This window comes from Paramisgurnus dabryanus, chromosome 15 (assembly GCF_030506205.2).
Source record: "Paramisgurnus dabryanus chromosome 15, PD_genome_1.1, whole genome shotgun sequence".
NCBI lineage: Eukaryota > Metazoa > Chordata > Actinopteri > Cypriniformes > Cobitidae > Paramisgurnus > Paramisgurnus dabryanus.
Genome location: NC_133351.1, coordinates 7058925 through 7075455, shown reverse-complemented (window position 1 = coordinate 7075455; position 16531 = coordinate 7058925). Strand labels below are relative to the sequence as shown.

The 16531-nt window shown below is 38.9% G+C and overlaps 1 protein-coding gene across 3 annotated transcripts in view; it reads right to left on the bottom strand.

Annotated features, from left to right (window-relative positions):
* The window catches only part of znf385b (zinc finger protein 385B), a 207198-nt gene that overhangs the window by 11806 nt on the left and 178861 nt on the right, over positions 1–16531 (bottom strand). For all 3 annotated transcript variants that reach the window (XM_065252220.1, XM_065252219.1, XM_065252221.1), the window contains one exon: positions 7460–7622. In XM_065252220.1, the coding sequence (XP_065108292.1) occupies positions 7460–7622 (163 nt within the window). The remainder of the gene's footprint in view (positions 1–7459; positions 7623–16531) is intronic.

Here is a 16531-nt window from a genome sequence, read left to right as displayed (position 1 = left end):
TTCATCTTTTCACACATTTTTACCCAGATTAGTCAAAATGGATTTATTGCGTTTGTAACCAAATTCTTCAAATAATTCTATTAAACGTATTATATGTGACCCTGGACCACAAAACCAGTCATACCGGTCAATTTTAAGAAATTGAGATATATATAACATCAAATAAATAAATACACTTTCCATTGATGTATGGTTTGTTAGGATAGAACAATATTTGGCCAAGATCCAACTATTTGAAAATCTGGAATCTGAGGGTGCAAAAAAATAAAAATATTCAGCAAAGCGCCTTTAAAGTTGTCCAAATTAAGTCCTTAGCAACATATATTACTAAGAATATATATTGTTTATATATTTATGGTAGAATATTTACATAAGATTTTCATGGAACATGATCTTTACTTAATATCCTAAAGATTTTTGTCATAATTTATAATTTTGACCCATACAATGTATTGCTGACTACTGCTACAAATATACCCGTGATACTTTTGACTGGTTTTGTGGTCCAGGGTCACATATATGCTTATTGCTAGTAAAAAAATTTGCTCCTCTTATCTGTGTTAGCAGTGCAAAGGTCATCTATTATGAATATTTCTCCACTTAGTTTGTCACTGACCTCATTGCAATAAATTATGGGCTAACTTTATCTGTGTCAGAAAAGTGATCATGAAATAAGATACTGTATCTTAGCAGACAATAATCACCCTGCTACCTTTTGGCAAAGCCTTTATGTTAGCAGCGTGCCTATGATGTCTTAAAACGCTGCTTTTGTAGGCGGCACGCTAGATTTTGGGACACAGCCACCCCTAATAACAACTGGCACTTGTTTGGATTCAGATCAAGCACTGACTGAAATGTTGAAACGACCTTGCTGTATCCTTTTAGAGCGAGCGAGCGAGCCAGCAAGTCTCAAATCTTGGTAAAAACTAAGAGCAATTACTGCACGCACACATCCAAAAATAATCCAACACGCCCGCGTCTAAAACATTACATAAAACAGGCTCTTACAGAAAGCTCCAGCGATAGCAATTTTAATGATTTAGTCCTTGAAATTTTCCCATGTAAACTAAATCTGACTTCGGTCTCTGTTCTAAGAGTCTGAACTCAGCTCTGCGCTAATACAACAGCATGACAGCAAGGACCCATAAGCCATCTGTGAATCAGGCTGACATTCATGTGGCCTGATTTGCACAAACATGCCGCATACCAATGAGGAACACCACTGCCTAATAAATGAGACGCACCCAAATCCGTCTCTGAATTTGCAGCTAGAGGAAAAGAGAATTCGGAAAGTAAGCTCCGGCTCCAATTTGCCCCCCATAGGGCATGTGTCTCGGTACATCCCAGTCTTGATTCTTAATCAGGCACAAGGGCCGGAAATTGAGTGTGTCGCAGCATGAAGCAAAGATCAGATGATTATGTTCTTTGAAATGTAACACAAATCTAATTCGGTTGAATCAAAGGCAGGGGAAAATACACCACATCTCAGCGTGCTTAACCACTAAGACCTGCTGTAATTTAGCATGCATTCTTCTTAATTAAACATTTAAATGTGAACATAAAACGAGACAAAAAGATAATGTGCGAGAAACGCAATATGCAGGTAATGACGGAACAAGCAAGCTGAGCCGTGGGTAAAGTGAGCTGTAGCTGATGGCATATGGCTGATCGCAGTCACTGCGGTCTCTCACAGCAAGGGCAGGTCTTTACCTCAACATATGTGAAGGTGTGTAAACATACTGATGAATTACACTTAATGTTCAAGTAGCAAACCGGTAGAGCATTGCATAAGCAGCGCCAAAGATCATGGGTTTGATCCTAGGCAACACGCATACTGATAACAAGTATACCCTGTAATGCACTGTAAGTTATTTTGGATGAATGCATAAATCTAAATGCACTAAAAGGCACAATATGTAAGATTTTTTGCATTAAAATATTTTGTACTGAAAATACCCCAAATGTTTCCATCAATGTTTGAGTCCAAAGAAATTAAGACTATAATTCTCATCATTCCACGCTTCTTCACAGTGTCATCAAGCTACATCTCTGTTATTATGGATCTTCTAGCAGTGAAAATAACATATTGTGCCTTTAAAGGAGATCAAAAGGAAATTTGTGGCTTTAAGTCCATGGGCCCTATCTTGCACCCAACGCAATTGACTTTGTCAGTGACGCATGTATCATTCGTATTTTGCACCGGCGCACAGCGGGTTTTTCCCTCCACAGACGCACGTCGGCAAACTAGGGAATGAACTTGCGCTCCCTGGGTGGTTCAGCGCAAAAAAGGAGGCGTGTTCCGGCGCAAACCATGCCTGATGCTATTTTGCAGTTTCAAAAAACAATTGCGCCACTGACCAGAAAAAACTAGTCTAAAGTCAGTGGCGCGTTGTGGTGATTAAAATTATCATGCAAATAACGATTAAAATATTTTCATAAGTTTGTTGTGTGGCTTTATTACGTTTATTTTATGTAAATAATAATTAAAATGTTTTCATAAGAAACCTTAATGAATGTGAACTTGAGTAAGTGTACTTTGGGGTTGGACTGCTTGCGTTTCTTGGCTTTCAGCTGTAAGGGTGGACGCAGCGATGTCCTCTGCTGGCGTCAGGTCCTGTGTAGAGGCAGATCCATAAATCCTGATTTGTGCTGGCAAGCTTGGGATTCCCCCGTCTCCTGACATCATTGTAGCGCTTGTGGCGCAACATCCTGGGGATGCCTGATGAGACAATTGTGGCTATTTCCTCCCACGCCTGTTTAACCGACGCTGATTTGGGCGGATTTCTCCCATCCCCATACAAAACAACTTCTCTGTCTTTGACTGCTCTTACAAGAATGTCAGTCTCCTCGGCTGTGAACCGGATAGCGTTCTGATTGGTTTATTTGACGTTACGCCCAAACCACACCTATGAATAATGAACCTACTTCAGACCAACCCCTTATTGATTTGCGCCTGGCGCAAGAGTTATTTCTCCCGCCGGGAAAATAGCAACAGCGCCCAAGATCCGCCCACAAACTCACTTGCGATTTTGTTTCAGATCGTTAAAATAGGGCCCCATGTGTTTTTCATTACTAAGGCTCTCCTCAAAACAAAATACACTATTAGCACATTTAACATTTACAGGCGATCTCCTACGGGATATAAAAATTATTTTAGTTAATTTAAAGTTAACAAAAAAGTGCCCACATGAAATTGCCTAATGAAATCAAGAGACATTTCTTTACTATGTAGTTCTGATTTCAGATGCTTAAAGGCACAATATGTAGGATTTTCACCACTAGAGGTCACTATTTTACAATCACACAATAACAATGGCGTTAAGAAGGAGAGTGAAATGATGGGAGATGTTATTTTTACCATCCAGAGACGTATATAATTCGCTAATCATGTTCATGGATGAGGTAATAAATTAAAGGAATTTTCCACTTTCTTAAAAAAACCCTGATAATTTACCCCCATGTCTTTCTTTGTTCAATCAAGAAGAAAATAAGTTGTCTGAGGAAAACATTCCAGGATTTTTTCTCAATTTAATAGACTTATCCGACCTCAACAGTTTACAGTTTAAAGACAGTTTACAGGGTCTTATCTAGCAAAGCGATTGCAAAAAAATGTGCACCTTTAAACCACAACTTCTTGTCTTGCAATAGCCGTGTGATGCGCCGGCGTGACCTTATGGATTGCGTAAGCCCACGCTCTTGTGTTTACAAGTTTGGAGAAAGAAGACCACTCAGACGTTGTTGTATGTGGAATGATGCAAATTAATGTCTTTGTGTAAGTTTACTGTTTAAAATGGTCCGGAAGTGCACGTCACATGGCTTGTGCATGACGAGAAGTTGTGGTTTAAATTCTCATAAAAATGTTATTTTAAGAAAGTGTATTCCTTAAATGTTTTTTTTTTACCAGTACTTCAATCACATTATTTTACGCCATGGTAATGAATTAGCAACCTATTCTCCAACCAATGGGATTGTTTTGGTCATTTGTCCACTTCACAAAATACAACCAATAGATGCGTTTCCTAAATTAGCGCCTTTACCGGCAGCAGGTGAAATTTAATGTCATGACCGACTGTGTCATGCTCTACTGTTTCGGTTTATGTTTAAATGAGATCTGACTGTTTGCATTGCATTCATATATTTGTTCATATAAAGTAATCATATGGCTTCAGTTCGCAAGGTTTGCAACATAAATTGTTTGTAATACTTGTATTTTGTTGTTTATTTGTCAATTTATACAATAAATACCTGTGACTGTACTTGCATGTTGTGTTTTATATTGTTGAGAACTGGTTGGGTTTAGGGAAAGGGTGGGGTTATATCTTTATAACCATAAATGTTTATTAAACTATTTGCACGTTTACAAATGGTAAAAAGGCAAAAAATGTCGTAGCCACAGGTCGTATAAGCTGCTGGCCGCTAGAGGGCACTAATCCCTTTACACGTACTTTGACGTCATATTATGATGCTTGCATTATTAGGTCGTTATTTGCAAGGCACAACAGTTGCGTGTTTGATGCTGTATATTCACCACCTCGCCAGGATAGATAGAGCGGATACCGGTATTAAAGTTACTGAAAGGGCGATGATTACAAGGGAGCTGAGGGACGAGCTGTTATTTTAAACAGAAATTTCTATAGAGTTACAAATCCTTGGGAACTTTTTGGATAATGTAAGTACACAACTGCATTAAATATATATCAAACTCTGCAAGTGGTTTTGGATATTTTATTATAAAAATCTTACACATTGTGGCTTTAATGGAGATCAATATCCTAAAATTGGTCAACTGTAGAGGGTTTTCATCACAAACCTTTTATCATTTTTCCCTGAAGAGCACCTTTTAATAAATGCGTTTCCTGCAACAAAATTTAGTTTTCCCCAAACATTTTGCATTCTCTCTTTGACTCTTAAATGTCCTCTGCTAACCTCTCTGCATGTGAAATGAGGAACAGCACTTTCTGTCGGCTCTAATACAATTCGTGCTGCCTCGTTCTCTAACAGCCTCTTTGCACGAGCTGAATTACATTGTTACTGCTGCATTAAACAATCTGTGCAGAAATGTGTTGCCCAAACTGTTAAGATCAGACTGAAATGATCAGAGCCTCTGTTAAAATAAACGTCAGCTACTCGTTTCAGATGCTGAGAGTCAAAAAGATCTGCCAGATTTTTCTTCACATCGCACCCCTAATCGTTTGTTTAACACCAACTGGAATATTTATGTAGTTCTTCTACCTGCAGAATGCTAAAAAAATATATAATATGTAAAATTTGTACTTTAATGGTCTAAGGGACCGTGTACACCAAGGATTTTAAAAGGAGCAGAAAACACCAGGCGGACGCCAACTATGGAGTTTTCTCAGCTAAGCGCTTTGGTTGCTAAGATACTTCCGTTTTGTTGATCAGTCTTTAAATGCTGCACCAGTTGGTTGTTGAAATATTTGACCCGCCCCTCCTCCACTGTGATTGGACGGCAGAGTGAAAAGTGACATTAACGAGCTGAGCATTTCACCCGAAGTTTAACAGTTTTCAATTTTAGGTGCTCAGCACTGAAAAAAGCTGAGGGACGGCGCTCAGTGCAAACAAAACCGGCCGCCAGCTGTTATTTTTGAAAAGCAAAGCACTTTCATTATAAACCATTAAAAGCATATGCCGGCCGCAGGCTTAAATGCTTTGGTGTACACACCCCCTAAAATAGGATTGTTTAAAGGAAAACACCTCTGTTTTTCAATATTTTACTATGTTCTTCTTACCTAAACTTACACTAATTAATACATACCTATCATTTTTAAATGCGTACATTTAATCTTTGTACAGCGCGTCGGGAATGTGTTAGCATTTAGCCTAGCCCCATTCATTCCTTACCGTGGGTTAACACCAGCCGCTTTTAAAGCGTCAAATTTGCGTCTATGGAGCCTAGTTTGCCGCTTGAACAGTTTAAGTTTACTTACTTCATTCGTGCGTGAAAGCCGCACGTGAATTTCTAGTCATCGAGACATTCATGTGGAAATTTGCATCATGGGAGGGGCTTCTACGACTCCGCTCGCTTCCTGTAATCACGTCACTACTAGAACAAGCTCCTGATTGGTTAACGCGGCACCATTCGCGCGAACTACATGTGCAAATGAGGCGGAATCGCATCTACCGCGTAACTACTCGTGTAACAGTTTTTAAATAGGAAAAACATGGAAGTGTTTGGTGGCTGCTAAATTCATCAATGTTTGGATCCTAATGCTGCGTTCACACCAGCCGCGGTAGAGGCATGAAGCGCGAGTGATTTCAATGTTAAGTCAATGTGATGAAGCGCCTCTGGAGGTCTCGCTGCACGTCATCACATTGACTTAACATTGAAATCACTCGCGTTTGACGCCTCTTCCGCGGCTGGTGTGAACGCAGCATTACGAGGTAAGTTACATGAGTAGTTACACGAGTAAGTACTGTATGATGGCACAAATAAAAACGTGCAGTAACATCATCACTCCAGACTACTCCCTCGCTCGCTCAATCATCCGTTAATATTACTGCAGCAGAGGTCGAAGTGCTGCAAACTAAGTTCTCTTTCGCTGTACAATATAGTTCTTATTTTTTTATCCACCTTCAACAATCGGTACGTTTACTTTGTGCCACCATACTCGTGTAACTACTCATATAACAGTCTTTAAATAGGGAAAACATGGAAGTGTTTGGTGGCTTCTAAATTCATCCCTGTTTGGATCCTAAAAAAATGAATGGGGCTAGGCTAAATGCTAACACATTCACAACGCATTAAGTGCACGCAATGAAAAAAGATAGGCATGTATTACCTATGTGACTAAAACTAAAAAGCATTTTCGTCCAAAAGACCAAGAGTAAAACTAAAAGGGCTGCCAAAAACAACACTGGTTCCAACCCTAATTAAACACACCTGAAAAATATAATCAAAGTCTTCTGGATTACTTGGAAATGAAATGCAGTTGTGTTTGATTAGGATTGGAACAAGACAGTGGCCCTCCAGGACCAGGATTACCCACCCCTGGCCTAGGCCCAGTAAAATATTTTCTTGATCCCTTATAAAACTCCTCAGGTAAGCAACGTAAAAGATTTTGAGAAACACACTTTTAAAAAAAAAGATTCCTAAATTGTTCTTTGTTGGGGTGTATGATTCCATAAAGAACTTTACACATCTTTTAAAGGGTTCCTCAACTTTCAAAGATGACACCCCTGCTCATCCTAAACAGGTCAGTGTGGCTGCTTTAACAATGCATTCTTCACAAAGAGGGGAAGAATAAAGTCACTTGAACACAAACACACACAAAGATGAAGTATAAACATTGGCAGGGTTCAGGGTTAGAGAGTAAAAGCATGGAAGCATAAACACACAGGGAAGCAGGTATGACACTTACGGCCACTCACAGTTGGGAAGCTGATGGAGAGGATAGGAGAAAGTGGACAAGCATAGAGTATAACAAAAGGAGCTATTAACCTGGTTGGTCAGGACAGCTGGCAGTGACAGAACTGCAGGAGGTGGAGAGTGTCTTAGCGCCGCAGTCCGGGGCGGCAGCACTTTTCTGCTTATTTTTCGTGGACTCCTGCGCTTTGAGCTTCTTGGCATGTTTACTCCCTTTGTAGTGCGCCTCGGCTTGGCTCTACAAAGGAGAACAAATGAACCATGCAATCAGGCTCATTTCTCACACCAGATCTACCATCATGGACGGCAATCACACACAACCCAAACAAGCTTTCAATAGCAGGCACTGTACCACTGTACTGATGCTGGGATTGAGATTTTTCTCAGGACTGGGAATTGATTCTCAATAGGAAACACTAAGTGGGTGTCAATAGATTGGATTGGTGGGGGCTTTAATGGAGAGTTTGCTCATATATTTCAAAGAGATAGACAGGGAGAGAGATACTATGTGTGTGTGTGTGTGTGTGTGTGTGTGTGTGTAAGAGAGAGAGAGAGCTTATGAAGGATTAGGATCCCTTTGAATATCTGACTGGTATGAATTAGAAGCTCAGTTTCTCATTTTTACGACATCAAAGTGACAAAGTCTCTAAAGACGCGCAGATGGATTTTCTCTCCAAACGCTGATGGTCTGTCACATTGACTAACTGCAAGTTTAAGGGATTTCTGGCAGCGCCTAGAGATCCCAGACAACACAGCTCACGGTTGTTTTTCTTTAAGAGTATTCAAAGAGACAGTCGACAGTAACCTCCAGTTTGAGGTTTTCTAGGTGTCTGAGTTTCGATTAAATAAACTGAATGTCATTTTAATAACGTGATATATCTAAAAAAATTTTTTTGCATGATTTACATGATACAATCTGTATGATGTTAATGCATTAATGTGACACCACGGGTAAGGTGCGTTCACACTGACAGCGATCTGAAGTCATTCATTTTTAACTCTTTCCCCGCCATTGACGAGTTTTTCCGTCTTTCCGCAATACCGCTATTATCCACTAGGTGGCCTTCCGCAACTTTTTAAACCCGGAAGTATTGCCCTATGGCAAGCTGCTGCATGTCCGTGTCTGTTTTAAAGATCGCTCTGAATGGGAATTCTATGAAAAGTCCGTCACAAAAATTGAATTATCTCTGCTTTTTGCTCAAAATGTGGTGTTTTTGCAGAAACCTACCCATATTCAAAAGCTGATTACAAAAGAACTACTGAAGGTAGGATGAAACGTTTTTTTTTTTTGTTTGAAAGCAGAGGGTCTGTTCTTTCATTTGGTATATTGAAGAAGAACATTTTCTGGAAGACATTAAACTTTTGTGAAAATCATGAAAAACGCTGGCGCTGCCTGGCAACTTTTTTAAAAAACGCTGGTGGTGAAAGAGTTAATGAAAGTTGGCGATGAAATCGCTAGCGATCTTCACATGAAATCTCTGGACTGTTTACCGCATTTTCTGCAAGGATTTTCTGGGAAAACTTTTTGCAGAGTTGTGCCAATGAGAATATACTTTTTTTACTGTGTATCTGGGGGATGTGGATAAATAAATAAAACATTTCAAAAGCTTTTAGAAAAGTACAGAATGTGCCGCTATTGAAAGAAACATATTAACTTCAGCAGTTAATACATATTGATCAAAACAAACACACAAACAGACAAAAATATTTATAACAAAGCATGCTGCTAACACATTTTGTAAATATGCAGCGACCATAGAGGGGTCAAGCACAATGTCTTTGACTTGCTGTTGTTTGTGAATAGAACTGGAAAAACATGAAATATGATCAAAGAAAAAGACAGAGAGAGACAGAATAAACGAGAAGTGTAAAGTCCATCGGTTGCTTGTTCAAGTGACAGTCATGAGCATCAGAATGACACATAAGATGTCATTGCGGCAGACAGTGATGTGTGATGTGACGGCCCACGGCGGCATCTCTTCTCTGTGATGTGTAAATGTTAGCAGCTCTTGTGACCTGGATTAGATGTTCCTGACATTTAGAAACTGACTTTTTCTCAAAAGATGTGCATAAATTTTAATATTTACAAAATAATTTCAGGCACACTGACCACAATTTCAGTCTTCGAAACATCAGGCATCTTTTAGCTCAATCGCTGGGTCTCATTCGTGAAATACCAGCAGAATGATTTCTAAGTAAATTGTTTGTGAAACCAAATCATTGCATTGAAACACGAGCCTTTCTGAGGTAAATAGTTTCTTACAAATGTGACAATTTAAAATGAGAAATTAATTCCACTCATGTTTTGTAACTTGTCACAATTTTGTAAGAATGCTTTTACGAAAAAATTTAGCTTGTGTTTTATGAACGATGCACGTATTTGACAATGTGAGGTAAATAATTTTTCAATAGACATGAATTGATATGCATGAACAGAAATGTGTAACAGAAACTATTTTTGCAACAAGAACTAGACATGACCAAACAGGTAAAAGGGCTGACCAATAAACGCTTATTGCTCATGTATGCACTGTCAGAAAAAATGGTCCAACAAGAGGTCATACAGTACCTAAGAGGTTCATATTGGTACCAAAGAGTGCATATTAACACTTAAAGGTACATTTTGCTACCAAACGTATACATATTTAAACCTTAATGGTATTTAAAAAAGCAATTCTGACAGTGTGAGACAACAGACCTGTCAAAGACATAAACACCTACACATTAAAACTGCTTGTGAAATGTGACACTATACGAAAAAAAACACACTGACTAATAGTGAGCCTATCATGAATTAATTTAACGTGCATAGCTAATGCAGTAAACAGACAAACAGACTTTTTTTATATATAAATATAATAATATACATACATACATACATACATACACTTACCTAAAGGATTATTAGGAACACCATACTAATACTGTGTTGGACCCCCTTTCACCTCAGAACTGCCTTAATTCTACGTGGCATTGATTCAACAAGGTGCTGAAAGCATTCTTTAGAAATGTTGGCCCAAATTGATAGGATTGCATCTTGCAGTTTATTTGTGGGATGCACATCCAGGGCACGAAGCTCCCGTTCCACTACATCCCAAAAATGCTCTATTGGGTTGAGATCTGGTGACTGTGGGGTCCATTTTAGTACAGTGAACTCATTGTCATGTTCAAGAAACCAATTTGAAATGATTTGAGCTTTGTGACATGGTGCATTATCCTGCTGGAAGTAGCCATCAGAGGATGGGTACATGGTGGTCAGTAAGGGATGGACATGGTCAGAAACAATGCTCAGGTAGGCTGTGGCATTTAAATGATGCCCAACTGGCACTAAGGGGCCTAAAGTGTGCCAAGAAAACATCCCCCACACCATTACAACACCACCACCAGCCTGCACAGTGGTAACAAGACATGATGGATCCATGTTCTCATTCTGTTTACCCAAATTCTGACTCTACCGTCTGAATGTTTAAACAGAAATCAAGACTTATCAGACCAGGCAACATTTTTCCAGTCTTCAACTGTCCAATTTTGGTGAGCTTGTGCAAATTGTAGCCTCTTTTTCATATTTGTAGTGGAGATGAGTGGTACCGGTGGTCTCTTCTGCTGTTGTAGCCCATCTGCCTCAAGGTTGTGTGTGTTGTGGCTTCACAAATGCTTTGCTGCATACCTCAGTTGTAACGAGTGGTTATTTCAGTCAAAGTTGCTTTTCTATCAGCTTGAATCAGTCTGCCCATTCTCCTCTGACCTCTAGCATCAATCTGCGCACCAACAACCATGGCACGCTCAAAATTGCTTAAATCACCTTTCTTTCCCATTCTGATATTCAGTTTGGGGTTCAGGAGATTGTCTTGACCAGGACCACATAAAAATATTTCCTCAAAGCTTAAGACATCAGTAGATGTTTGTGAACTGCGGACTGATGTTTAGCAAAAAATGCCTTGATCTAAACTTTCGTCACTCACTTAACAACTTCTAAAGAAGAAAAATATCATCCTATTAAATATGAATGAGAATAGTGATTTGATGAGAATCTAGTGATGATTCAATTATTACTTGATACACGTGCCCCCTTCCATAATTACTCATATTAATATGTGGCCTTGTCTGTGAAATTCAGACTAAAGATTAGCTGGGTTTTTTACAGGCAGTGTCACATATAACAAGCAAAGACATTGAATTTATTTCATATTTCAATGGTTTTATCTTTAACTCTTTCCCTGCCAGAGTTTTTAAAAACTGCCAGCGGCAGGATTTTTTTATAATTTTTACAAAAGTTTCATGCCTTCCAGAAAGTTTTGTTTTTTAAATATATAAGAATACAATATATCAAATTAAAAAACAGACCCTACACTTAAAAAAAGTTTCATTGTATATTTTTTTGTTCTCTTTTTATCACCACTCAAATATGGGTAGGTGTCTTTTTCAAAATACCTAGCTGAAATCATTGCATTTTTTTTACTTTTTATTCAGAACAATGATGAAAACATACAGAGTTTTTACTGTTTTTGGATCAGTGGATGTTTTAGTGTTTTAAAAGTTGGGTAAGAGTGCCACCTAGTGCATAACAGCAGAAATATGGTTTGCCGTAAAAACTTGTCATTGGAAGGAAAGCGTTTTCTCTTAATTGACGAGATAACTCGTCAATGCCAGGGAAAGAGTTAAAAAGCATGCTTTATTTGAATAAAATGTTACATTTTCTAATTTTGCTTGTCTTTAACTAGCCTACATACTGTATCATATAAACAACCAATCAGTGAAAGGCATTTTGATGTAAGGCACTTTTATTACCATAACTTTCGGACTATAAGTCGCAGCTTTTTTCCCACGCTTTGAACCTCACTGTTTAAACAATGACATGGCTAATATATGGCTGGACTGCTGCGTGTTGAAGAGGCGGGGGATTTGCCTCCGGATGAAAGTGACGAGAGCGACAATGAAACGATCCCCCGTCTTTTGTTAAAACCTATTTATTTTTGTTACAAGCCGTGATTTATTTTTGTTACAAGCCTTGTTTCTTTAAAGCCTGTGTAAAGTTCATTTGTTTCAGTGTAGGCACCTGCGGCTTGTAGACATATGCGGGTTATTTATATTCAAAAAATAATAATTTATTCAGTGGGTGTGGCTTATATTTAGGTGCGCTCAATAGTCTGGAAATTACGGTAAATGTATTTTAATAACCAGTTGCTGATTCCAAGTCTGCTCTTAAACGTTACATCAACAGCTGCTGATCTCAGTAAAAACTTTCCAATTCCCAGTTTTTTGTTTTATATTTATTCATTTGGCCAACTCTTTTATTTCCAGTAACATACAATGCTATCAAATATTTCCTATAGGAATCGAACACACAACCTTGGCACCTTGCTAGCGCAGTGCTCTACAAATTGAGCTACAGGTATGCTTTAGCTAAAGACCAGGCTGTCCTTATGCTACCCGGTAATGTTAGCCAAGCACCGACACAACAGCTCAATAGAGACATGTGTTGTTGGGAGTGCTAATACCCCTGTGTATTAATGACACAGCGTGTGTATAAGAGCCCATAAAGCTTTAATGAGATGTGCTGGTTATCTTCCATGTTGGCTTGTTCTCACAAAAGAACTGCATGTCTCTGCAAGGGACGGCACCACTTCACCTTAATGTCACATCACAGCACGACGCGCACCTTCAGATCAGGTAACTTCAAATGAAATGGCCGAGGCTTCTCCGTTACGCTGTGTGCAAATGGAGATAAACCATCTCATTTACAGGAGATAAGGGAAACCTAAGAGTGCATGCATAGCAGGCATTACTCTCATTTCTTTAATGTATCCTTCAAAGCAAACACCGGTAGCTTTTTCGCCTTCAAAACAAATAGCTTACAAAGGCAGAAAACATAACTGCTACAAAAGCACAAGAACTGGCAAAAGACAAAGCAGATGGAAAAAAGCGTCGTAGTATAAAACAAGCCAAGAGGGAAGCAGACCAGCTAAAATCCAACTGAGTTTATTTGGGCCACATCTGCAAGAATTTATTTTAACAGCTATACTAAGGGCCAAGAATTGAGAGACAAAATATGAAATGATATCAAAATGAAACACGATATCAAAGCTTTAAAGAAATCTCAGCCGTCTGCAGGCCTTGACTAAAGTCTAATTCACATTGTGGAGCGTGTTCAGTTCAGCATGTAAAACATAATGTTAAAACACATTAATCGTGAGGTCAGTTGCGTGAGGGATTTCAAGAGCTGGAGAGTTATTCCAGGTCAGTTAATTGTGTGACGTGTTAAAGACTCTCCTGGGATCATACACTTGGCAAATCTGGATGAGCGGTGCTTTAAAATATAATAGACATGAACACTATTTACGGCTTGGCTTTTACACAGGTTGATCTGGTACATTAATCAGTGTAAATCTACACTCACCTAAAGGATTATTAGGAACACCTGTTCAATTTCTCATTTATGCAATTATCTAATCAACCAATCACATGGCAGTTGCTTTAATGCATTTAGGGGTGTGGTCCTGGTAAAGACAACCTCCTGAACTCCAAACTGAATGTCAGAATGGGAAAGAAAGGTGATTTAAGCGATTTTGAGAGTGGCATGGTTGTTGGTGCCAGACGTGCCGGTCTGAGTATTTCACAATCTGCTCAGTTACTGGGATTTTTACGCACAACCATTTCTAGGGTTTGCAAAGAATGGTGTAAAAAGGTAAAAACATCCAGTATGTGGCAGTCCTGTGGGTGAAAATGCCTTGTTGATGCTAGAGGTCAGAGGAGAATGGGCCGACTGATTCAAGCTGATAGAAAAGCAACTTTGACTTAAATAAACACTTGTTACAACCGAGGTATGCAGCAAAGCATTTGTGAAGCCACAACACGCACAACCTTGAGGCGGATGGGCTACAACAGCAAAAGACCCCACCGGGTACCACTCATCTCCAATACAAACAGGAAAAAGAGGCTACAATTTGCACGAGCTCACCAAAATTGGACAGTTGAAGACTGGAAAAACGTTGCCTGGTCTGAAGAGTCTCGATTTCTGTTGAGACATTCAGATGGTGGAGTCAGAATCTGGCCTAAACAGAATGAGAACATGGATCCATCATGCCTTGTTACCACTGTGCAGGCTGCTGGTGGTGGTGTAATGGTGTGGGGGATGTTTTCTTGGCACACTTTAGGCCCCTTAGTGCCAATTGGGCATCATTTAAATGCCACGGCCTACCTGAGCATTGTTTCTGACCATGTCCTTCCCTTTATGACCACCATGTACCCATCCTCCGATGGCTACTTCCAGCAGGATAATGCACCATGTCACAAAGTTTGAATCATTTCAAATTGGTTTCTTGAACATGACAATGAGTTCACTGTACTAAAATGGCCCCACAGTCACCAGATCTCAACCCAATAGAGCATCTTTGGGATGTGGTGGAACGGGAGCTTTGTGCCCTGGATGTGCATCCAACAAATCTCCATCAACTGCAAGATGCTATCCTATCAATATGGGCCAACATTTCTAAAGAATGCTTTCAGCACCTTGTTGAATCAATGCCACGTAGAATTAAGGTCAGACACAGTATTAGTATGGTGTTCCTAATAATCCTTTAGGTGAGTGTATAATGACACATGGAAATATTAGTGTCTGTGATCAGCGTAAATCTGTATTCATTTGAACACATAAGTCCAATGGTGATCAATGTTCCCTTTAAGCTGCGCGCGTGCGCGGCCGCGCAGGCCAGTTAAAGTGGCCGCGCAATAGATTTGTCAGACCGCGCACATTTTTCAGACCGCACATAAACATTGATGCATTTGCTGTTGTAAAAGAATTAAGAGAGAGAGAAGGCGAGTGTTCTAGAAGGAGAAGAAACTTTCAACCAATCGCTGATCTTGCTACGGTGACAGACACTTTTATGAGCCAATCGTAGAAGCGCATTCAGTTTACACAGGTGCCGCTTCCAGCACGAACACAAAGTGAGAGCGAGTCAGATGAGCAGCTGCACGGGGCGATCTCAAGAAACTAAAATATTTATTAAGAGGAAAAAGTGATTCAAAACAGTGATTTAAAACAAATTATTGGATTCCTGAAGTGATGTGATAACTTGGAAAAGCTGTCGCTAGAGTGAGGACGGAGAGAGCAAAATAGAGAATTAGAACGGAAGCAGATTCAGAATCACAGAGCATCAAAACACTGCGAATGAACTTCTTCTTTTAAATAAGAAGTTAAAATTTATGCTTTGGTGAGTTATATTCTAAATATTAACTTGACATTATGGCATAAGTGTTGCAAATTTGGCAGCAAACTATGAGTTTTATTAGTTTGTTTACATTGGCCGTTGGTATATAATGAACGAGCTGAAGCTATTTACATTTGAAAGTTAACAGTCAAGTAACGTAAATGTGATTAAAAAATAACACATGTTCAATAAGTGTTGAAACCCTGAGTTAGGTTGCTATTTGAAATGTTTACATGATGCTTATTGATAAATCTGTTGAATTGAATATTAATTACTGTTCTGCCTTGTGTTTTTACAAGGCTGGGTTTTTTGTGAGAATTGCGAACATCTGTAAAGTTCTCCTGCTCCATCTTGGACACGCGAGACAATTAAGTATATACTGAAGGTGTATACAAAAAGGCGGGACAACCAGAACTGTGCTTTGAATTCATCAGAACTGGTAGGAGGATATTTTTCCTTTTTGTTTCGGACAACTACTAGGACGTGAATTCGTTGAAACTTCATTTTCCATATTTTCTTGGATTTTCTTCAAAGGACACTTACTTTGAACTGAACTATTTAAACTATTTAAAGGAACGGTCCTTTGAACCGAGTCAATTGATTCATGAATTCAACCCAACTGAGTAATTTAAGTGAATCATTAATTTGGATTACAAACAAAATGAAACAGTGTTACACTTTTACAAGTATTTTATTTATTTATTTATATATTTGCTCTGTAGTATATGAGAACTGATTTTCAGCTTGAGTTGAACGGTTCAATCTGCTAAACCCAGGTACCTGGTAAATTTCAAAGAGAGGAGTATTGGGATTTATTGCATATTGTTTCTTGTATTTGAGATTTATATTCCTTAAGCAAGATACAGAAAAGAGAAACACTTTCTTAAATTAATATTTTCAATATAAATCTACAAATAATCAGAAACCAAGACTCTGTGTT